Source organism: Nerophis lumbriciformis, linkage group LG03 (genome assembly GCF_033978685.3).
Source record: "Nerophis lumbriciformis linkage group LG03, RoL_Nlum_v2.1, whole genome shotgun sequence".
NCBI lineage: Eukaryota > Metazoa > Chordata > Actinopteri > Syngnathiformes > Syngnathidae > Nerophis > Nerophis lumbriciformis.
This window is the reverse complement of record NC_084550.2, coordinates 40726505-40750007: the sequence shown is the minus strand read 5'-3', so window position 1 is coordinate 40750007 and position 23503 is coordinate 40726505. Positions and strand designations below refer to the sequence as shown.

Here is a 23503-nt window from a genome sequence, read left to right as displayed (position 1 = left end):
TCAATCGCAAGCCTCACGAAGGGTTAGCAAAAGTTGCCGCAACAAGCGTCTTTTTGTGTCTTTTGCCATCTTCGGGGATGTCAACGTCCACCAGTCTCTTGGTCCATGGCCACGTTTGTCTACTACCAGGTGAGATATGCATTAATTATAATATAGATTTTACTTTTAGCAAGTTTGCAACGACGCAGAAGCAGCCGCTGGCTGTGTGTGTTGTCCACAATAGCAGCATGAGCTGGTATTAGCTCACTAATATCAATGCGCTGCTAAAATAGCACCTATATTAACAATATCACTCGTATTTGGTAAATTTTCAGGTCACGACATGTAAATGTGGTATTGTTGGCAGTTTCTGGATGTATTTGAAGAGGCTATAATGGACGCATTAGAAGACCCTCAATCTGTTGACTTAATTGTTAGCTATTAATTTACGATTTTGAATGAATAAAAACGAATAAAAAGAGCCAAGCACATGTGTTCTTACATAATGATTGTGAATGACAAACAGCACATCACTTTCCAATTTTTGCGTATTTTAAGTATGACTGATCTGATTACATGGTCAGAGTGCAGAAGCGTTACTACACTGACATAGAATCTACGTAAAATACCAAAGATATTCAGAGCGGAATATTCAAAATGGCAGACTGAATTTGTGGTATCTTGTGATGTTTAGACAGTACTTTCACATACTTTGCGGATTGGAAATACAACTAGAGTTTATGCAATTCCGGAAGGAATTGCGTGTGAATGCCTCATTTTAGAGATGTCCGATAATGGCTTTTTTGCCGATATCCGATATTCCAATATTGTCCAACTCTTGATTACCGATTCCGATATCAACCGATACCGATATATACAGTCGTGGAATTAACACATTAATATGCCTAATTTTGTTGTGATGCCCTGCTAGATACATTAAACAATGTAACAAGGTTTTCCAAAATAAATCAACTCAAGTTATGGAAAAAAATGCCAACATGGCACTGCCATATTTATTATTGAAGTCACAAAGTGCATTATTTTTTTTAACATGCCCCAAAACAGCAGCTTGGAATGTGGGACATGCTCTACCTGAGAGAGCATGAGGAGGTTGAGTTATGGGGGGGGGGGGTTGCGAGGGGTGTATATTGTAGCATCCCGGAAGAGTTAGTGCTGCAAGGGGTTCTGGGTATTTGTTCTGTTGTGTTTATGTTGTGTTACGGTGCGGATGTTCTCCCAAAATGTGTTTGTCATTCTTGTTTGGTGTGGGTTCACAGTGTGGCGCATATTTGTAACATTGGTAAAGTTGTTTATACGGCCACCCTCACTGTGACCTGTATGGCTGTTGACCAAGTATGCGTTGCATTCACCTGTGTGTGTGAAAAGCCGTAGATATGTGACTGGGCCGGCATGCAAAGGCAGTGCCTTTAAGGTTTATTGGCGCTGTGTACTTCTCCCTACTTCCTTGTACACAGCGGCGTTTTAAAAAGTCATACATTTTACTTTTTGAAACCGATACCGATAATTTTGAAACCGATACTGATAATTTCCGATATTACATTTTAAAACATTTATCGGTCCGATATTATCGGACATCTCTACCTCATTTATTGCTGAAGCAAAGTTTAAAAGGTGAATAATGCATCATTAATTTAGAGAAACGTTTGAATAAACAGTAGGAATGGTTTCTCAAAAAGGCTCATTATGTCTTATTCATATACTTATCAAATGTTCTTGTAATCAGGCTATATTTTTGGTTTAATAGATGAAATTTTTACTTGACATGTTTCGACTGTCATCTGCAGTCTTCTTCAGTCGGAATAGTTTGAGAATTGAAGAGCTGACGCTCAACTGAAATGCTAGTAGATAGAATGAATGGTAGAAACTGTTTAACTGTGAAATGGTTTGAATCCTGAAGATCGGAAACTACTGAAACGTACTAGGAATATAGAAATGATAAATGTTTGTAGTAATAGTTCGAATTAAACTATTTGACTCAAAGATGCTTGTCCCCACACTACAAGTACATAGCGAAGGAGAAAACTATTTGATGTTTTGTAGGAGGCGATGTGTCGTGAATGTTGTCACAACGTTAATAAAGTCTTTACTTTGTTTACTGGGATGTTCACTCCTTTATTTAAACTGCAAACTGTATCAGTGTTCCAATAACGTCAAAACTGGCTGTAATTTTTTGTCATTTCATCGAATTGAACGCGGGCTCTGAAGATTGTTTATTCGAGGTATCGCTCCGGGTTTTTTTTTGTCGTTGGCCAAACTGTTGTACTGAACCACTAGGGATGCGTTGGAGAAGAACAGAGCTTGTTTATTAGACTTCATCTTCATTAGCCAAACTGCTTTGTGTTTTATTTTGATATCAAAAAGTAAACACCAGGTTTGTTTGTTTTTACATTAATTTTATTTTTTTCATGTCACAAAGGTATTACTTTAAAAACCATTTGACACATCATTTTGTTAATGTTTTATTGTGTATAGTTAATTCCTATACGACATATTTCTGCTCAAACTCTTAATGGATTTGTCCGGATACATCATCTACATGTACATATAAATGTACATCACTTAAAATAAATAAATAAATAAAAACTCTCGATCAAAATGTAAAAATAGAGATAAAGGCATCATGGAATGACAAAAAGTTGATGTTATTAAAGAATAAAAAAAACAAATATTTGTCTATAAATATATGGATAATGTTTATCTATAGTCTTTTTATTAGACATTACAAATGACATGATGGTATACAATGTGCAGTACGACATGGGCATTACATTTGTTTTAAGTTGTATTCAATTAGATTTTCTCATACCTGCAGAAACACTGATGGAGCTAGGAGGCTAATTTATGTATTCCCCTCTTTGTGTGTACTTCGAATCCACATGTTTATTTTTGCTCATCATTTTTCCTTCCCAGTTGCTCTTCTCATTGGTACTTGCTCACCGCAAGCGGCAGCAGTTGAGAATGACGTTGCCGTCGCCCTGGCAACGCTGTGTGCCAGTAGCTGTGAGTGTGTTGTGGGAACCAGCGGGGGGAGTGTTTGAGGAAGGGGAAGATGAAAGAGGATTGGGTGGGAGGAGGGGGTCTAGGTGAGACCAGTTTATTCACAGGCACCCTATTTCTGTCTGTTAAAAATGTTGCCTGACCAATCCAGCCCTCCACCCGTTCCCCTGTCATTAGCACAGTCTTCCAATCAGGACTCAGTGTTTTTTGCTGCTCCTTTCATTCGTGTCACTGACTGTCACCTGCATGTAACATATTGAATACACTATGAGAGGATCTATTCGAGGGCTTGCATAAGCAGCATGGGCTGTGTTGTGGGTGTTCTGGTTGATGCCGCGCTATACAATGCTGCTTATGACGCAGTTGCTGCAGCCTTGCAAGGGCTCTCCCACTTTGGGAAACCCTGCCTTGCTTGTTTGCTTAACTTGACTATATTGCCACACATACTGTGGGTTTATTTATTGTTTATTGTTTATTGTTTATTGAATGGGTCCCCATTAGCTGATGCCAAGGCGACCGCTAGTCTTCCTGGGGTCCGTATAGGAGCATACAAATACAAAGAATACGTACCAGTGTTGGCTCGAGGAAGCTTCTAAATGGGATCCCAGGGAACCCATCGAGTCATCCATCCATCCATCTTCTTCCGCTTATCCGAGGTCGGGTCGCGGGGGCAGCAGCCTAAGCAGGGAAGCCCAGACTTCCCTCTCCCCAGCCACTTCGTCCAGCTCCTCCCGGGGGATCCCGAGGCGTTCCCAGGCCAGCCGGGAGACATAGTCTTCCCAACGTGTCCTGGGTCTGCCCCGTGGCCTCCTACCGGTCGGATGTGCCCTAAACACCTCCAGAGGGAGGCGATCGGGTGGCATCCTGACCAGATGGCCGAACCACCTCATCTGGTTCCTCTCGATGTGGAGGAGCAGCGGCTTTACTTTGAGCTCCCCCCGGATGACAGAGCTTCTCACCCTATCTCTAAGGGAGAGCCCTGCCACCCGGCGGAGGAAACTCATTTCGGCCGCTTGTACCCGTGATCTTGTTCTTTCGGTCATAACCCAAAGCTCATGACCATAGGTGAGGATGGGAACGTAGATCGACCGGTAAATCGAGAGCTTTGCCTTCCGGCTCAGCTCCTTCTTCACCACAACGGATCGATACAGCGTCCGCATTACTGAAGACGCCGCACCGATCCGCCTGTCGATCTCACGATCCACTCTTCCCTCACTCGTGAACAAGACTCCGAGGTACTTGAACTCCTCCACTTGGGGCAGGGTCTCCTCCCCAACCCGGAGATGGCACTCCACCCTTTTCCGGGCAAGAACCATGGACTCGGACTTGGAGGTGCTGATTCTCATCCCAGTCGCTTCACACTCGGCTGCGAACCGATCCAGTGAGAGCTGAAGATCTTGGCCAGATGAAGCCATCAGGACCACATCATCTGCAAAAAGCAGAGACCTAATCCCGCAGCCACCAAACCGGATCCCCTCAATGCCTTGACTGCGCCTAGAAATTCTGTCCATAAAAGTTATGAACAGAATCGGTGACAAAGGGCAGCCTTGGCGGAGTCCAACCCTCACTGGAAACGTGTCCGACTCACTGCCGGCAATGCGGACCAAGCTCTGACACTGATCATACAGGGAGCGGACCGCCAAAATCAGACAGTCCGATACCCCATACTCTCTGAGCACTCCCCACAGGACTTCCCGAGGGACACGGTCGAATGCCTTCTCCAAGTCCACAAAGCACATGTCGACTGGTTGAGCAAACTCCCATGCACCCTCAAGGACCCTGCCGAGAGTATAGAGCTGGTCCACAGTTCCACGACCAGGACGAAAACCACACTGTTCCTCCTGAATCCGAGGTTCGACTATCCGGTGTAGCCTCCTCTCTAGTACACCTGAATAGACCTTACCGGGAAGGCTGAGGAGTGTGATCCCACGATAGTTGGAACACACCCTCCGGTTCCCCTTCTTAAAGAGAGGAACCACCACCCCGGTCTGCCAATCCAGAGGTACCGCCCCCGATGTCCACACGATGTTGCAGAGTCTTGTCAACCAAGACAGCCCCACAACATCCAGAGCCTTAAGGAACTCCGGGCGGATCTCATCCACCCCCGGGGCCTTGCCACCGAGGAGCTTTTTAACTACCTCGGCAACCTCAGCCCCAGAAATAGGAGAGCCCACCACAGATTCCCCAGGCCCTGCTTCCTCATAGCAAGACGTGATGGTAGGATTGAGGAGGTCTTCGAAGTATACCCTCCACCGATCCACAACATCCGCAGTCGAGGTCAGCAGAACACCATCCTCACCATACACGGTGTTGACACTGCACTGCTTCCCCTTCCTGAGGCGGCGGATGGTGGTCCAGAATCGCTTCGAAGCCGTCCGGAAGTCGTTTTCCATGGCTTCCCCAAACACCTCCCATGTCCGAGTTTTTGCCTCCGCGACCGCGGAAGCCGCACATCGCTTGGCCTGTCGGTACCTGTCTGCTGCCTCCGGAGTCCTATGAGCCAAAAGAGCCCGATAGGACTCTTTCTTCAGCTTGACGGCATCCCTTACCGCTGGTGTCCACCAGCGGATTCTAGGATTACCGCCGCGACAGGCACCAACCACCTTGCGGCCACAGCTCCAATCGGCCGCCTCGACAATAGAAGCACGGAACATCGTCCACTCGGACTCAATGTCTAGTGCCTCCCTCGTGACATGTTCAAAGTTCTTCCGGAGGTGGTAATTGAAACTCTCTCTGACAGGAGACTCTGCCAGGCATTCCCAGCAAACCCTCACAATGCGTTTGGGCCTGCCAGGTCTGTCCGGCATCCTCCCCCACCATCGCAGCCAACTCACCACCAGGTGGTGATCGGTAGAAAGCTCAGCCCCTTTCTTCACCCCGAGTGTCCAAAACATGAGACCGCAAATCCGATGACACAACTACAAAGTCGATCATGGAACTGCGGCCTAGGGTGTCCTGGTGCCAAGTGCACATATGGACACCCTTATGTTTGAACATGGTGTTTGTTATGGACAATCTGTGACGAGCACAAAAGTCCAATAACAAAACACCACTCGGGTTCAGATCCGGGCGGCCATTCTTCCCAATCACGCCTCTCCAGGTTTCACTGTCGTTGCCAACATGAGCGTTGAAGTCCCCCAGTAGAACGAGGGAATCACCCGGGGGAGCACTCTCCAGTACTTAGTGAATCCAAAAAGGGTGGGTAATCTGAGCTGCCGTTTGGCGCGTAAGCGCAAACAACAGTCAGGACCCTCTCGTCCACCGGGTTGAACTCCAACGTGCAGGCTTTGAGCCGGGGGGCAACAAGAATTGCCACCCCAGCCCGTCGCCTCTCACTGCCGGCAACGCCAGAGTGGAAGAGAGTCCAGCCCCTCTCAAGAGAACTGGTTCCAGAGCCCTTGCTGTGCGTCGAAGTGAGTCTGACTATATCTAGCCGGAACTTCTCTACCTCACGCACTAGCTCAGGCTCCTTTCCCCCCCCAGCGAGGTGACGTTCCACGTCCCAAGAGCTAGCTTATGTAGCCGAGGATCGGACCGCCAAGTGCCCTGCCTTCGGCTGCCGCCCAGCTCACACTGCACCCGACCTCTATGGCCCCTGCTATGGGTGGTGAGCCCATTGGAGGGGGGACCCACGTTGCCTCTTCGGGCTGTGCCCGGCCGGGCCCTAATTATGGCAAACACAAAATATACAATAATTTCCTTTAAAATATTTTAAAGTGAAATATTTAATTTGAAGTACTTGCAGCTTGGGCTGCACAATTTTCTTTCCTGAGGTGGCGTTACAAAAAAATATTTGAGAAGCACTGCATTACAACAATATGCAATAATCACATTTCTAAATTATTTGGCTTTATGTAGACAGAATCAGAGCTTTTGTCTACATAATGCTCCCTAAACTAGAGAAATAACCGATAAAAACTGTACAGTGTTTATAACGTAATGTAATCATATGTGATATTAATGCAAGTAACCATTGAAAAGGATCTGATTTTATTTCTCATTACTATATTATTGTTTACCATCGTACCGTATTTGAAAGATAAATCATTTTATCCTAAATAAATACATTAACCAAAAAATTAATTGGACTCTCATTTCTGTAAGTAAAATGTAACAAAAAAACATTTGACATCCTAAAGTGAATTTTTTTTCCAAGTTGGAAAAACTAAGTCAAACCATGCCATTACGGCATTCTTGCTCGTTTGTTCGTGTTGACAGGCTCGTAATGCCCATCCAATTTGAAGCTGAAATATTACCACAACGAGACATTTGGCTTTGTAATAATATTGTTTCCTCTTAATTTTTAAGACTTTGCGGAACTTTTCACGAGAGAGTCCCGAGTAGCGAAGCTGTCTGTCTTGTGTGGGTCAGTTGGCGGTATCTCTCTTCGCCCACCAAGACAAAGGTTTTGAATGACCGAAAAGAGGGCTCACTGCGTTGAGTTAATTCTACTGTTAAATAAACACGCTCAGGTTCTGGGAGCGATGCGTAGAGTGAGACCTCTTTCTCTCTGTTTGAAGCGAGAGACAAAGAAACGCGAGGCTCAAGAGTTATGATTGGCAAACATGTCTGTTACTCAAATGCCGGTGACGGCGGAGAAAAAAAAAGTCTGTCTCTTGCAGTTACCTTATCGCACTAATTAAAACCTCAATGTCGATTAAACGTGCAGCCTTGTTTAGGGCCTTGAATAGGTCAACTCATAACAATCATTTTGATTTATTATTATTTTTTTAACAATGACAGCTTTAAAGAAGAAAAAAAGTCTACATTACAGTTTTGTCATTAGAGGCAACATTGCAACTTGTTCTTGTTACATTTCACCTGTTTGCTATTGTATTCCTTTTTTTTGTAATAGTCTTTTTAGCATGTGCCATAGGCCATGAAAAAAAATTGCCCACAAATAGCCCCTGGGCCGCACTTTGGACACCTCTGTGTTAGTGATACCCAATTTCTACAGTGTGCCAAGGCCACTGCATTGGAAGTTGTTTCAATTTAGGAATCCTTCTGAAAGCCCTCTGCTAGTTTGTCCTCCAAGCTGCAAGCAGGAGAAGTAGCAGCAGAGATGAGTCACCCACCGTGTGAACCATGACGTCATGCGTGTCTTCCTTTCCCTCTTTCGCTCTCCAGGGCTCCTGAGTGAAGGGCTGACCATGTTGCTACACTGAGATCCCAGGAGAGAAGCGAGAGGCCCCAAAGGACCCCTTTGTGTGCCCTGTCCTCTCTCCCTGACTGGCTGCTCCCTCGTCAGTTCACCTGCTTGTTGTAAATATATTTCAACTCATTATAAAATTGGTCTATTATATAACAGCATCTGTTGTTTTTCAAACAATCCTGCAAATGACCTCTCTTCATTTTCAGCCCAACCCTGAAGGCTAAGGCTTACTATGGACTGCACATTGCCTTCTGCTGCAGTCCTGCAGAGTACGCTACCTTAGTGGGTTGGTCACCTCACCTTCCTCTGAGTGTTTCCCTTCCACACTTGCTGTAAAACGTGCACGTCTGATACCACCTACAGGTAGATATTGGTATGTCACCATGCACACGCTATATGCTGACTTGTAACCATTATATTTCTCAGAAATATTTCTAAAGTGAGAAATTTGTTGTCAAAATTGGATCTGGAAATGATCATTCACGCGTTCATTTCGTCTCGCATTGACTATTGCAATTCTCTCTTCACCCTTTTCAACAAGTCAACGCTAAAGACACTTCAGACTGTACAAAATGCGGCTGCCAGACTTATGACTGGTGCACCCAGAACAACCCATATCACCCCCGTTTTATCCAGTCTTCATTGGCTTCCAGTTAAATTCCGTATTGAGTTTAACATTTTAGCCCTAACATTCCGTACGCCCCTCAGTACATCACTGGCTTGTTATGCCCCTACTCTTCAGGACGCAGCCTACGGTCTTCAGGCCAGGCTCTTCTAAAGATCCCAAAAACTTGTTTTAAAACCAGTGGAGACCTGGCGTTCCAGGCTATAGCTCCCAGACTCTGGAACAATTTTCACCAGTCTCTCCGTGATCTTGACTGTGTTGAAACGTTTACGAAACATTTGAAAACTTCTTTTTTAGTAAAGCTTTTAGTTAATGCACCTTTTAACTATCATTTTTAATCCACTTTGTATCCTTTTTATGATGTTGCCCCTGTTGTTTTAAATTGAATTGTTGTTTTACCTTACCTATGTTTTGTACAACGCTTTGTGATTTTATCTGTGAAAAGCGCTTTATGAATACAATTTACTTACTTACTTACTTACTTACTAAAATGGCTTGGACTTTTTTTCTACATTCAGGAGCTCCTGGGTCGTGTACCCAACCTTCCCTCCCCATCTCCCACCCTCTCCCTCTCCCAGAAGAAGATGTCAGTCAGCCCGACAACAGACATCCAGAAGGAGGGAGAGAGTGGGCCACTAATTGAACCCTGCGGTCGAGGCAAGACCTGCCCTCAGTCACAGGGCCCCAAGGAAGGGACAGGAGAGGGTCTGGAGCTTGAAGACAGCTCCCCACAGGATGTACAGGTGGGCAAGAAGGAACATATCATGGCACACAACTCTGTCCAATAAGCCGATAAAACGATATCAATATATATTGCAGTAGACACATAATCGATATCAATAAAAAAAATAAAAAAAAATATGATCATGCTATTCTGTTACTGTGTTATTCTGTTATATTTGTACCTAAATAAATGTTTTTGGCAGATTGAAATTAAGTGTATTGTAATGGCAGCGGTGATAATGAAGGAGGAAGACTGTTTGAACAAACTCGTCTTCTTCTTCGCTATCATTGAGACTAGGTTTAATACTGCAGGCATGCCTGCCACTGCCCTCTGCAACCCACATCCGGTAATTACAGGTCTCTTCACAATATTACCATCGCTATGGTATATTATTTTATAACCTGTTCTGATTGATAGTCCTTAATTGTAGAATATTTAACAGGCTGAATATTACATTTTATTAATAAATAGGTAGAGAAAGTTAAATCATTGTCATGCAGAGCTATGAATGCCATGAACTTGGACTACTGTACAGAAGTTTGGGGCAATAATTCCATATGCACGCTACATCCACTCATCACCCTGCAGAAAAAATCAATAAGGGTCATTCACAATGCAGGATATAAGTATCACACAAAAACATTTTTCTTACATTCAAAACTATTGAAATGTAAAGTTATTGAGGAACTACAAACAATACAAATGACATATAAAGCCAAATAAAGTGTAATGTTGGTAAAAGATTATTGAGAATATATTTTATTAAGACCGGTAAATTGATCATTGTATATAATAATAATAATGATAATAAGAAAGGTAGTTATTTTATTTATGAATAAGGGTTGGGAGTGAATATGTTTCACTTCTTCCCACTCCTTTTGGTTTATGAACAAAAACAACCATTATGTATTGTTTTAATTTTATGTGTTTTCATTGTGAAATGTTTTTATTTCTGTATCTTACTGTAATGTTATCAAGATTATTTTATTTTTTCATTATTTTTTCACGATTTTTTCTTTTTTAACATCGCAGACTTGTTATGGGGACATAAACAAGATCAATGGACACACATCACTCATATAAGACATTAAAACATTCTATTTTGTATAATAGGGCACCTTTCATTATAATCAAGCCCTCTTGCTTACAAAACATACTCATGGAGTATGCATGATTAACGATTGGAAGCTAGCGTGAATTTTGATTTTTCATACACTTCTGTGGTTCCATTATGATTTTTAGGCCATTCATCATTCAAAGGTTATTATTATGAAAGAATGTATTTAATAAGATTCCACTTAAAATTCTACTGTGCTTTGCAGAAACGAGCTCCTAACCACAGCCAAAGGAAACGGGCTAAGGTAGGTTACTTGAACATGTCTTTAACAGTCCTGATTTTCTTGATCATCATCATCATCATCATCATCATCATCATCATCATCATCATCATCATCAGCCGTTGTCAGTCCACTGCTGGACGAAAGCCTCAGCATGTTTCTGCCATAGTGAACAATCTCTAGCTGCTCCCTGCCACTGCACTGTTCCCTCTGGAACTGCTGGGGACTGGGGGCCGTCTTCTTGGCGTACTTTTCATGCTGGTTATTAGCCTACACCTTCCACGCTGGCTTGGTGCGGGTTGCAAGGGATATTTTATATCAGAGATCTTTCTCCTAGACTAATTGCCTTACTGGGCTGTTGAACTTAGTCTGTCCTGTTGGTTGTCCGCGCCCCAATTACCCAGGGACTCGCTCAGCTTTATGGCGCTGACCACCCGCCAGTCACAAGAGAAGGTGCAAACGGTTCTTTGTGTGCATTTTATAGACGTTAGTTGGGACTCACTAACCCCACACACAACCTCCCATCTCATGCCTGGATGTAGTTTAACGTCATACCCAGGACAGGGTATGACAGGTTTCTTGATCATAGATTCCTAAAATTCAGCTGGTGTCTCAACTATAATATCAGTGTTTTACTGCAGCATTGATCCATGTACTGTCCTAACATTGTCTTAAGTGGACCATGCTCCTTTTTGTTTTTGAGTCTTTATAAATTGCTAAATGGGCTCTGCCGCATTTAGCCTCTGAGTTTGCCATGTGCCCCTCCTCCATTCCTCTTAGAACTCCATTCCCTGCGTTTTATCCAGATTCAGCAGTTTAAAAACAACAGGTGTTGTCATGAGGCGCAGTGTTCCTGACGGTGCCCCTGCTTTTAAGAAAACTACTATGACGAGGTATATCCAGTATGACTAGATAAGGAAACTTTATTTTCGAATTTTACCAGGTAAAAAACAATGCAGATGCACTTTGAAGACTAACTTTGCATGCATGACCTACGCACTAGTTAGCTTTTGACTGAAACATGACAAAAAGTTAAAGTATATGTAGTGGAACCTTGATTTACAAACTCAATTGGTTCTTAAACAGGGTCCGTAAATCACAAAATTCGTATAGTGAACCACATTTTTCCACAAGAAACAATGTAAAAATTAATAATGGGTTTCAGCCTCGCCAATATCCATATTTTAGTGATGGAACACAATATAACATGCTATTAAGTACTGCATATCAAACATATCGGGATGCTGGATCAACAAATGTAAGTGGGTTATACATGTATAGCGCTTTTCTACCGTCAATGTACTCAAAGCGATTTGACACTATTTCCACATTCACCTTCACACGTATGACGGGAGCTGCCATGCAAGGCCCTAACCACGACCCATCAGGAACGGACGTGACTAGAATGGCGGAAGCCGGGGATCGAACTAGGAACCCTTAGGTTCAGGGTTCGTACAGGTGCTTAAAAACCTTGAAATTGCTTGGATTTTAATGTTGTGTTTTCAAGGTTTGAAAAATGCTTGAATTTTGGGTGAAGTGCTTGTAAATGCTTGGAAATGTTCATCTAATTTCTCGGCAGTCTGATTCAATAGGCTCATTATAAAATGGAAAAAAATAAAATGAGTTTCCTTAAAAATGAAAGCTAAACGTTTGATCTGTTGACTTTGCACGAGCCCTTACATTAGGTTGTTGTCATGTATATACGGCTCTGTGTCGCCCCCAAGAAGACAGTGGTGCATCAGTCCATCATGCCGGGAGGTTGTTGTTTTAATGAACATTGGATGGAAAATGACAAATACAAACTTTGGATAAAACGTGGACCAAATCCACGTGTAGCCTGCTGCAAAGTATGCAAAAAGGAAATCCAGCAATGGGAGAGTCGGCTCTCTCGAGTCATATGAAAGGTAAACCACAGAGATTACTAGCCCTGCAAGTTAACTAGCGTTAGCTAAAGTTTTGTTTTATAACTTTTTGGTCCATGCTAGACTTAAACTGTGAGATCAGCGCTAGATTACATGTTAATTATTGACAGTTATTACGAAAGAAAAAATGCGAGTGTTTGTCAATGATAAATTATAATGTTAAGAACTTCCCTCACCTAAAAATTGATATGTTACCATAGCCACAGTTATAAGGCTAGATGTGCTTAATGAAAGGTGACTAAGGTGTTGTGAAACAAACACATTTTCCTTTAAATTATTATCCTTATATTAATGTGGAACAGTTTTGTTAATAAATGAGTGAAATTGACATTTTGAGGGTGCGTTTATTTATATCACATTATGCAGTTTACGGCAGCACGGTGAAACGGGTTAGTGCATGTGCCTCACAATACGAAGGTCCTGAGTAGTCCTGGGTTCGATCCTGCGCTCGGGATCTTTCTGTGTGGAGTTTGCATGTTCTCCCCGTGACTGCGTGGGTTCCCTCCGGGTACTCCAGCTTCCTTCCACCTCCAAAGACATGCACCTGGGGATAGGTTGATTGGCAACACTAAATTGGCCCGAGTGTGTGAATGTTGTCTGTCTATCTGTGTTGGCCCTGCGATGAGGTGGCGACTTGTCCAGGGTGTACACCGCCTTCTGCCCGAATGCAGCTGAGATAGGCTCCAGCACCCCCCGCGACCTTGAAAGGGACAAGCGGTAGACAATGGATTATGCTGTTTACAAGCACAAATACGGTGTGAATGAATCCATGCTGTCCGATGTCATTGAGTGGTGTTAGTCAGAAAAAGAACAAGAAATTTAAAAAACAACACAAATGGAGACACGTTTGCAAACACCAATGACATTGAATAGTCACACTGCTTCATTTTCTACGACCCATTCAGTTAATGATAACTGCTGGTTCCATATTAGGCTTAGGTTTTAGCAGATTTTCCGTATTTTTCCTACAAACAGCATTTGGTGACCTCAAACAACAAGACTATGGATTGATACACACTGGTTTTGCCTTTTAAAGGTGTTGCGTCAGACCAGCTCTTCCTCCCAGGGAATCTAAGTTACTGGTCAATCCCAAGTTCTTTCGATGACATATATGCTGAGTAAGAAGGACCATAAAGACAGAATTGGAATATTTTCAAGTTTTACTGAAATTTTAGGACATGGGTGTCAAACTCTGGCCCGCGGGCCAAATTTGGCCCGCCGTGTAATTTCACTTGGCCCTTGAGGCGATATCAAATTACCGTATTTTCCGCACTATAAGGCGCACCGGATTATTAGCCGCACCTTCTATGAATTACATATTTCATAATTTTGTCCACCAATAAGCCGCCCCGGACTAAAAGCCGCGCCTACGCTGCGCTAAAGTGAATGTCAAAAAAACGCTGCGCTAAAGTGAATGTCAAAAAAACAGTCAGATAGTTCAGTCAAACTTTAATAATATATTGAAAACCAGCGTTCTAACAACTCTGTCCCAAAATGTACGCAAATGTGCAATCACAAACATAGTAAAATTCAAAATGGTGTAGAGCAATAAATAGCAACATAATGTTGCTCGAACGTTAATGTCACAACACACAAAATAAACATAGCGCTCACCTTCTGAAGTTATTCTTCATTCGTAAATCCTTCGAATTCTTCGTCTTCGGTGTCCGAATTGAAAAGTTGCGCAAGCGTGGGATCCAAAAATGGCCGGTTCCGTCTCGTAGAAGTCATCGGGAGTCAGTGTCGCTGTTGTTGTGCAGCAGTTCTGTGAATCCTGCCTTCCGGAAAGCTCGGACCACAGTTGTGACCGAAACTATCTGCCCAGGCATTTACGATCCACTGGCAGATGTTGGCGTATGTCGACCGGCGCTATCTGCCCGTCTTAGTGAAGGTGTGTTCGCCTTCGGAGCTGTGTGAAAAAAGCCACCCGGCCTCTTCGCGTAAACTTCCCTTAACCACTCGCTCATCTTTTCTTCATCCATCCATCCCTTCGAGTTAGCTTTTATGATGACGCCGGCTGGAAAGGTCTCTTTTGGATGGGTGGAAGTTAGCATGGCAAGCTAGAACCACAGTGAAGGATGACTCCTCATTCCCTGTGGTGCGAATATTCACCGTACGTGCTCCCGTTCCACAGTGCAGTTCACAGGAATATCAGTTGCTGTGAAATACGGTAGTAATCCGTGTGCGGATGGAGAGATTGCGTCTTTTTATGATCCGGATCCTTGTCGCGTAGTAGGAGCCATTTTGTGGTCTTTACAGATGTAAACAGGAAATGAAACGTACGGTGATATCCGCGCGTTTTTTCTTCTTCTTCCGGGGGCGGGTGAAGCGCTTCCTGTTCTATGGGGGCGGGTGCTTTCCTTGGCGGTTGCTTGCGTAGAAGAAGAAGCGCTTCCTGTTCTACCGGGAAAAAAGATGGCGGCTGTTTACCGAAGTTGCGAGACCGAAACTTTATGAAAATGAATCGTAATAAAGCGCACCGGGTTATTAGGCGCACTGTCAGCTTTTGAGAAAAATTGTGGTTTTTAGGTGCGCCTTATGGTGCGGAAAATACGGTAACACTAAAGCTGGCCCGCCGATTATATCTTGCGGCGGTGCCGCGGTGACACCGCATTCACCGCTAATTCTCATACTTTCCAACCCTCCCGGGACACCTCCCAACTTCAGTGCCCCTCCCGAAAATCGTCACGTCTGCTTTTCAGCCAGTCCGAGTGCTGGCCCAGTCACATAAAATGTGCTGGCTTCTGCACGCACACACAATTGAATGCAACGCATGCTTCATCAACAGCGATACAGGTTACACTGAGGGTGGCCGAATAAAAAACACTGTTAGAAATATATGCCACACTGTGAATCCACACCAAACAAGAATGACAAACACATTTCGGGAGAACATCCGCACCGTAACCGCACCGTAGCACAACATAAACACAACAGAACAAATACCCAGAACCTTTTGCAGCACTAACTCTTCCGGGACACTACAAGGTATGTGTGTGTGGGGGGAGGGGCTTGGTGGTAGCGGGGGTGTATTTTGTAGCGTCTCGGAAGAGTTAGTGCTGCAAAGGATTCTGGGTATTTATTCTGTTGTTTTTATGTTGTGTTACGGTGCGGATGTTCTCCCGAAATGTGTTTGTCATTCTTCTTTGGTGTGGATTCACAGTGAGGCGTATATTTCTAACAGTGTTAAAGTTTTTTATACGGGCACCTCAGTGTAACCTGTATCACTGTTGATGAAGTATGCGTTGCATTCACGTGTGTGTGCGTACAGAAGCCGCACATATCTTATGACTGGGTCTGCACGTTGTTAGAATGGATGAAAAGCAGACGTGACGATAGCTCGTAGAGTACGTTAAAGGCTGTGCCTTTAAGGCACGCCCCTAAGACTGTGGTCCGGGTGGACTTCGAGATATAATGACTGATGAACACCTTCGTTCGATAATGAAGGTTGCCTCAGCTCAAAGCCTGAGCCCCGACATTAATGAACTAGCATCCAAGAAAAGATGGCAGGTATCTGGCTTGCGCACATCAGATTAGATCAATGTGTTGCAAACTGAGCATTTTAAAGTCCTGAATGGTTGGTTTATTCATTATTTTATTTTCAAATTTATTAGCCTGTGGAAAAAGTTAATGTTGATATTTACCTCAGAAGGCTGCAAATAGAAAAGAGGCATTACATTTTTATTTAAATTGTATTTGATATGCCATTGATATTTTTTAATTATTATTATTTGAAACTCGATTTTGCATGTCACTATAAAGTTATATAAGCCTTGCTTGTTCAATATTCAATGCAAAACTTGTTTGGGTCCCTATTAAAAGGTTAATTTGTTCAACTTTGGCCCGCGGCTTTGTTCAGTTTTAAATTTTGGCCCACTCTGTATTTGAGTTTGGCACCCCTGTTTTAGGAGATCAACTAGAGTAGCTGATATGAATGTATTGATTAAGTTGATCTCCTGAAATTTCAGTAAAACTTGAAAATATTCAAATTCTGTCTTGATGGTCCTTCTTACTCAGCATATATGTCATCGAAAGAACTTGGGATTGACCAGTAACTTAGATTCCCTGGGAGGAAGAGCTGGTCCGACGCAACAAAAGGTACTGGAAAAACTGGAAAATTGATCTTGAAGGTCTTTAAAAAGTGCTTGAATTTGGCCATGGAAAAGGTGTACGAACCCTGTAGGTTGCTGGCATGGCCGCTCTACTAACCTCGCCACGCCGTCCCCACAACGACAACATCCTTAACTTTAACCACCATAAAAAGAGAAAAGAGCAGACGGGGGCCAAAGGGAGGGGCCGTGTGTACTCTTGGAAGAGGTGCTGCTGAAGGAGAGGTAGTCTTCTCCTCTGCTGTAAAAGGAGTGCTTTGGCATCTTTTTCCAGAAAAGTTTGGTGTATTCACAATTAAAACTTGCTTTGGTATGTTCGGTGATTCTTCGATATTCGTGAGCGCCATTAATGTTCTCCTCATAAATAGTCTTTTTAGTTTTGACTCCACAGCGATCTCCTCCTTTATGCTGGCCTGTTGTCTTTTTGGAACTCCTGTTAAAGTGGCAAAATGGACAAAACTTGTCAAAAGGCGAAAAGGCACACATGCTAAAGCGTGGAGAAGTGTCTAGTCACGTACTGTATGTACTGCGCAGCAACTGACGTGGTGGGCTCCACCTTTGCAAAAATGCTGCACCCTGTGGCACACAACAGCTGCAGGTGAGACGCAATGAATGAAGTGTTCGTACACGGAGACATTGTCCGCTCACAAAGGCATTTTTGGCTCGATCTAAAAGTTTGTAAACACGTTTTTGCAAAAAGTGGGGTTCGTAAATCTAGGTTCCGCTGTATAAATTTGAATTTTGCGGGAGTCTTTTGCGTCGCTGATATATATATCAAGTGGATCAATTATTCATGTCTTGTTTTATCTCTGGGTTGCTGCAGTGTCGTCTCGCTGCTGGGGGAAGCAATCAAGTGTGTCCCGTTTGCGTTTCTGTCACGTCTTTCCGTCATTGCCAGTTTAGCTTCTGCTTGGATATACAATCGGCACAACTGAAGGAGAGCCATGCCATGACGCAGAAAAGGCTAGCTCTCTGTTTGATGTGTGCAGAAAACACTTCATGTGCGGCCCCTATCCCTTGCGTACAGCTAGCCAGACAGCTTTTTGACTATTATAAAAAAAGCGTAGGTCTCGCAAGTTAACTTTTTAAATCCAAATGACAAATATTGTCACGTTTTAATCCCACAAGATCTCATCACACCCCTGTTGTGTATACACATGTATAAATAAATGCAACCTTTTTCATTTAGCTTTTTTTTGTTTTCATTCCGTTTCAGTCTAACGCGAAACTGAAGTTGGTAAGAAGTCTGGCAGTGTGTGAGGAATCTGCTGGGCTGTTCGTCAATGATGGCCCTCCAGAATCGGTACTCTTTCTTTTATCCTCTAACATGACGTGCTCGAAATGCCACATCTGTGTCTTTTTCCTGAATGCTGTTATTCTCCAGGATATCATTCAGCTTCACATCAGCTGTCCATCTGACAAGGAAGAGGAAAAGTCCTCCAAGGATGAGTATGAAAATGAAGAAAAGGAGAAGAAGGACAAGGCACCACGGAAGATGTTGTCACGTGGTGCGTTTTTAAACATATCAGGGCTAGCTAGCTAAGCTAAGCTGTCATACAGAGAATTTTTGACTGGCATTTTTGCAGTAGGGCCTTGAACACAGCAGAGCACTCTTGACATATAGGAGATCTTTGGCTGATGTCTTTGCAGTTGATTCCTAATAGCAATAGCACACTTTTGTCATACAGGAGATTTTTTAATTGATGTTTCTGCAATAGGTCCTTGAAACTGTAGCACACTACTGTCTTATAGTAGATCTTTTACTGATAGAATAGATCCTTAAAAACAGAGCACTCTTGTCGTATAAGTGTTCTCAATGAATCTGAAAGTTATTTTATATCTGTAGTTCAGTACAACAAAGTGAAATACTTTTTTTAATATTTTCAAGAGTGAGTGTCTTTATTTTTTTTTTTATATTTGGATGACTATAGTTTATGTTGACAAAAAAATTATTATTCAGTTATTTTTTTGGAAAAAAGTTACAAATATTGTATACTACTGCTTCAAACTTGAATCAAAATCCCTAACTTATTTGATAGTGTTAGGAATTATTTGATATATGTTATAGATATTAGAAGGAGCTAACACATATATATATATATATACAGGTAAAAGCCAGTAAATTAGAATATTTTGAAAAACTTGATTTATTTCAGTAATTGCATTCAAAAGGTGTAACTTGTACATTATATTTATTCATTGCACACAGACTGATGCATTCAAATGTTTATTTCATTTAATTTTGATGATTTGAAGTGGCAACAAATGAAAATCCAAAATTCCGTGTGTCACAAAATTAGAATATTACTTAAGGCTAATACAAAAAAGGGATTTTTAGAAATGTTGGCCAACTGAAAAATATGAAAATGAAAAATATGAGCATGTACAATACTCAATACTTGGTTGGAGCTCCTTTTGCCTCAATTACTGCGTTAATGCGGCGTGGCATGGAGTCGATGAGTTTCTGGCACTGCTCAGGTGTTATGAGAGCCCAGGTTGCTCTGATAGTGGCCTTCAACTCTTCTGCGTTTTTGGGTCTGGCATTCTGCATCTTCCTTTTCACAATACCCCACAGATTTTCTATGGGGCTAAGGTCAGGGGAGTTGGCGGGCCAATTTAGAACAGAAATACCATGGTCCGTAAACCAGGCACGGGTAGATTTTGCGCTGTGTGCAGGCGCCAAGTCCTGTTGGAACTTGAAATCTCCATCTCCATAGCGCAGGTCAGCAGCAGGAAGCATGAAGTGCTCTAAAACTTGCTGGTAGACGGCTGCGTTGACCCTGGATCTCAGGAAACAGAGTGGACCGACACCAGCAGATGACATGGCACCCCAAACCATCACTGATGGTGGAAACTTTACACTAGACTTCAGGCAACGTGGATCCTGTGCCTCTCCTGTCTTCCTCCAGACTCTGGGACCTCGATTTCCAAAGGAAATGCAAAATTTGCATGGTTGGGTGATGGTTTGGGGTGCCATGTCATCTGCTGGTGTCGGATTAGTAATATTCTAATTTTGTGACACACGGAATTTTGGATTTTCATTTGTTGCCACTTCAAATCATCAAAATTAAATGAAATAAACATTTGAATGCATCAGTCTGTGTGCAATGAATAAATATAATGTACAAGTTACACCTTTTGAATGCAATTACTGAAATAAATCAAGTTTTTCAAAATATTCTAATTTACTATCTTTTACCTGTGTGTGTGTGTGTGTGTGTGTGTGTATATATATATATATATATATATATACATACATACAGTCATGAACAAAAGTTTAAGTACACTTGTAAAGAACATAATGTCATGGCGTTCTTGAGTTTCCAATAATTACTACAACTCTTATTTTTTGTGATAGAGTGATTGGAGCACATACTTGTTGGTCACAAAAACATTCATGAAGTTTGGTTCTTTTATGAATTTATTATGGGTCTACAAAAAATGTGAGCAAATCTGCTGGGTCAAAAGTATACATACAGCAATGTTCATATTTGGTTACATGTCCCTTGGCAAGTTGCACTGCAATAAGGTGCTTTTGGTAGCCATCCACAAGCTTCTGGTTGAATTTTTGACTACTCCTCTTGACAACATTGGTGCAGTTCAGCTAAATTTGTTGGTTTTCTGGCATGGACTTGTTTCTTCAGCATTGTCCAACGTTTAAGTCAGGACTTTGGAAAGGCCATTCTAAAACCTTCATTCTAGCCTGATTTAGCCATTCCTTTACCACTTTTGACGTGTGTTTGGGGTCATTGTCCTGTTGGAACACCCAACTGCACCTGAGACCCAACCTCCGGGCTGATGATTTTAAGTTGTCTTGAAGAATTTGGAGGTAATCCTCTTTTTTCATTGTCCCATTTACTCTCTGTAAAGCACCAGTTCCATTGGCAGCAAAACAGGCCCGGAGCACAATACTACCGCCACCATGCTTGACGGTAGGGTGGTGTTCCTCGGATTAAAGGCCTCACATTTTCTCATCCAAGCATATTGCTGGGTGTTGTGACCAAACAGCTCAAATTTTGTTTCTTCTGACATCACATGGACAAAGATAAGACCTTCTGGAGGAAAGTTTTGTGGTCAGATGAAACAAAAATTGAGCTAAATGGCTAAATCAGGCTAGAATTAAAGTTTTAGAATGGCCTTCCCAAAGTCCTGACTTAAACGTGTGGACAATGCTGAAGAAAGAAGTCCATGTCAGAAATCCATCAAATTTAGCTGAGCTGCACCAATTTTGTCATGAGGAGTCGTCAAAAATTCATCCAGAAGCTTGCCAGAAGCTTGTGGATGGCTTCCAAAAGCGCCTTATTGCAGTGAAACTTACCAAGGGACATGTAAGCAAATATTAACATTGCTGTATGTATACTTTTGACCCAGCAGATTTGCTCATATTTTCAGTAGACCAATAATAAATTCATAAAAGAACCAAACTTCATGAATGTTTTTTGTGACCAACAAGTATGTGCTCCAATTACTCTATCACAAAAATATAAGAGTTGTAGAATTTATTGGCAACTCAAGACAGCCATGACATTATGTTCTTTACAAGTGTATGTTAACTTTTGACCACGACTGTATATACTGACATGCTACACAGCTCACACCACAAAGCATTAAAACCAGCAAGGCTCCTTTGGTAATTCCTCACAATATCAATGGTTCCATTCCTGTCCCTATAATTATCCAGCTCCCTCATCATTTTGGCAGAAACCCTCAGGCAGCATTAGATTCTGAGAGCAGAACAATTCAAACGACATATCCTGTCTAGTACACTGTATACATGGTAGCATGTATACGGTATTTTAATGGGGACTGCATACTTTACTTTTCCTGATGGTCATTCTCCCTAAACAAAATATGTTTTGTTGGAGGCTACTTATCCATTATTTCTAACAACATTATTGGCTTTTGTACTTGAATCCCCATCTCTTCTAACTTTCATCAAAGTTCCACTTTCCACTCTGTTTCTTTGTTAGACTCCAGTCAGGAATACACTGACTCCACGGGTATCGACGTTCACGAGTTTCTGGTCAACACACTGAAGAACAATCCCAGGTGGGAGCTTGATGCTGGAACAATGATCTATTTCACAGAAGCATTAGCTGTATGATTGTGTATGAACCAAGTTACCTGAGCAGTTGGTTGTTTACATACTGTGTGTCATAAACATTCTTGAACAGTCGAATGTGTTTCATTTGCATTCATTAAGGATGTACAATTAACTTTTTAGCCAAGAGAATGGCAGTAAAACAAATAGAAATCAGAAATTAAATTTAAAGGGGAAGTGAACTTTTTTGGAATTTTGCTTATCATTCACAATTCTTATGTAAGACAAGCAAACATGTTTTTCTCTTTTTATGCAATTTAAATTGTAAAAAAAAAAAAAAATTAAGCTAATAGCATTTTTCTATTCTGACTATAAATGTCTTTAACAACATCCAAAGGCATCCAACAGTTTATATTCACGCTGTGTTTATGTATGTACACTATGTAGTGTAGTAACAGGCACATTTCTTAATATGTAATATTTACGCATTTTGCTCACTTTAGGCAAACAGCGACGTATTAATTTCACACTCATCGCAAGGTTCACTTTTCCCTTCAACAATAACAACACTGTTACTAATTATGGCAGACTTTGTGAGTGCCAAAAACTACTTTGGGACAGAAGATGATCCAGAACCTTATATTTTGGAGCATGAATGCTACACATTTTAGAATCTGTGTGCTAAACTGATGCAGCATTAGTGAAACACAAAGCATCATGTAGCAGTATTGCTAAGTGCTTAACAAGAAATACAAACCACGGACATAATAAATCAATCACTTGCTGCACAGTGTCTGCTCGCACTACAATGCTGACTGATAGAATGTTCGTTTCTTCCCGATGAGATGAAAAATTAATCATAAGTCTCACACAGGTTAAAAAAAGGTGCCATAAACGAGCGTCTTTTCGTTTCTTTCTCGCCATTTACGGGTCTGAGATGGATGTCAAAATTGACCAACATCTCGGTTTATAGCCACAACCTACTACCGTACTTTACAGGTGAACGGCATGATTTATAGTACCGTAAATGCAATGCAGCTGTCGCTCAGTATGTCAATACTGTCGCTGCAAAAGCTAGATGGCTCTCTCTGATTACGTCACCACTAAAAGTAGTTGATCTGCGTTAGCGCTTATAATCACATAATCACTAATAGTTGGTTAATAATCAGGTCACAAGATTTAAATGGAGTATTGGTGAGGTTTTTTCAATGTTTTTTGATGGTTTTATAGAGTACTCCCATTAGCTGGATATTGGTAGGGTTGTCAAAAAAAAAAAAAAGCAATATTTTATTTTTTTTAAATCGGTCCTGTCCTGCCACTCAGACCAATCATATTGTTGGTAGAGTGGCCGTGCCAGCAATCGGAGGGTTGCTGGTTACTGGGGTTCAATCCCCACCTTCTACCATCCTAGTCACGTCCGTTGTGTCCTTGGGCAAGACACTTCACCCCTTGCTCCTGATGGCTGCTGGTTAGCGCCTTGCATGGCAGCTCCCGCCATCAGTGTGTGAATGTGTGTGTGAATGGGTAAATGTGGAAATACTGTCAAAGCGCTTTGAGTACCTTGAAGGTAGAAAAGCGCTATACAAGTATAACCCA

General features: G+C 42.2%; 1 protein-coding gene across 15 annotated transcripts in view; it reads left to right on the top strand.

Moving 5' to 3' along the window:
• Window positions 1–23503, top strand: part of r3hdm2 (R3H domain containing 2) — a 138384-nt gene that overhangs the window by 63232 nt on the left and 51649 nt on the right. For 13 of the 15 annotated variants that reach the window (XM_061937743.1, XM_061937738.1, XM_061937742.1 and 10 more), the window contains 7 exons: window positions 8125–8259; window positions 8356–8522; window positions 9293–9517; window positions 10821–10859; window positions 18083–18169; window positions 18251–18374; window positions 21837–21915. In XM_061937743.1, the coding sequence (XP_061793727.1) occupies window positions 9359–9517; window positions 10821–10859; window positions 18083–18169; window positions 18251–18374; window positions 21837–21915 (488 nt within the window). In that variant the 5' untranslated portion in view covers window positions 8125–8259; window positions 8356–8522; window positions 9293–9358. The remainder of the gene's footprint in view (window positions 1–8124; window positions 8260–8355; window positions 8523–9292; window positions 9518–10820; window positions 10860–18082; window positions 18170–18250; window positions 18375–21836; window positions 21916–23503) is intronic. The other 2 variants (XM_061937740.1, XM_061937741.1) reach the window with 2 other exon arrangements.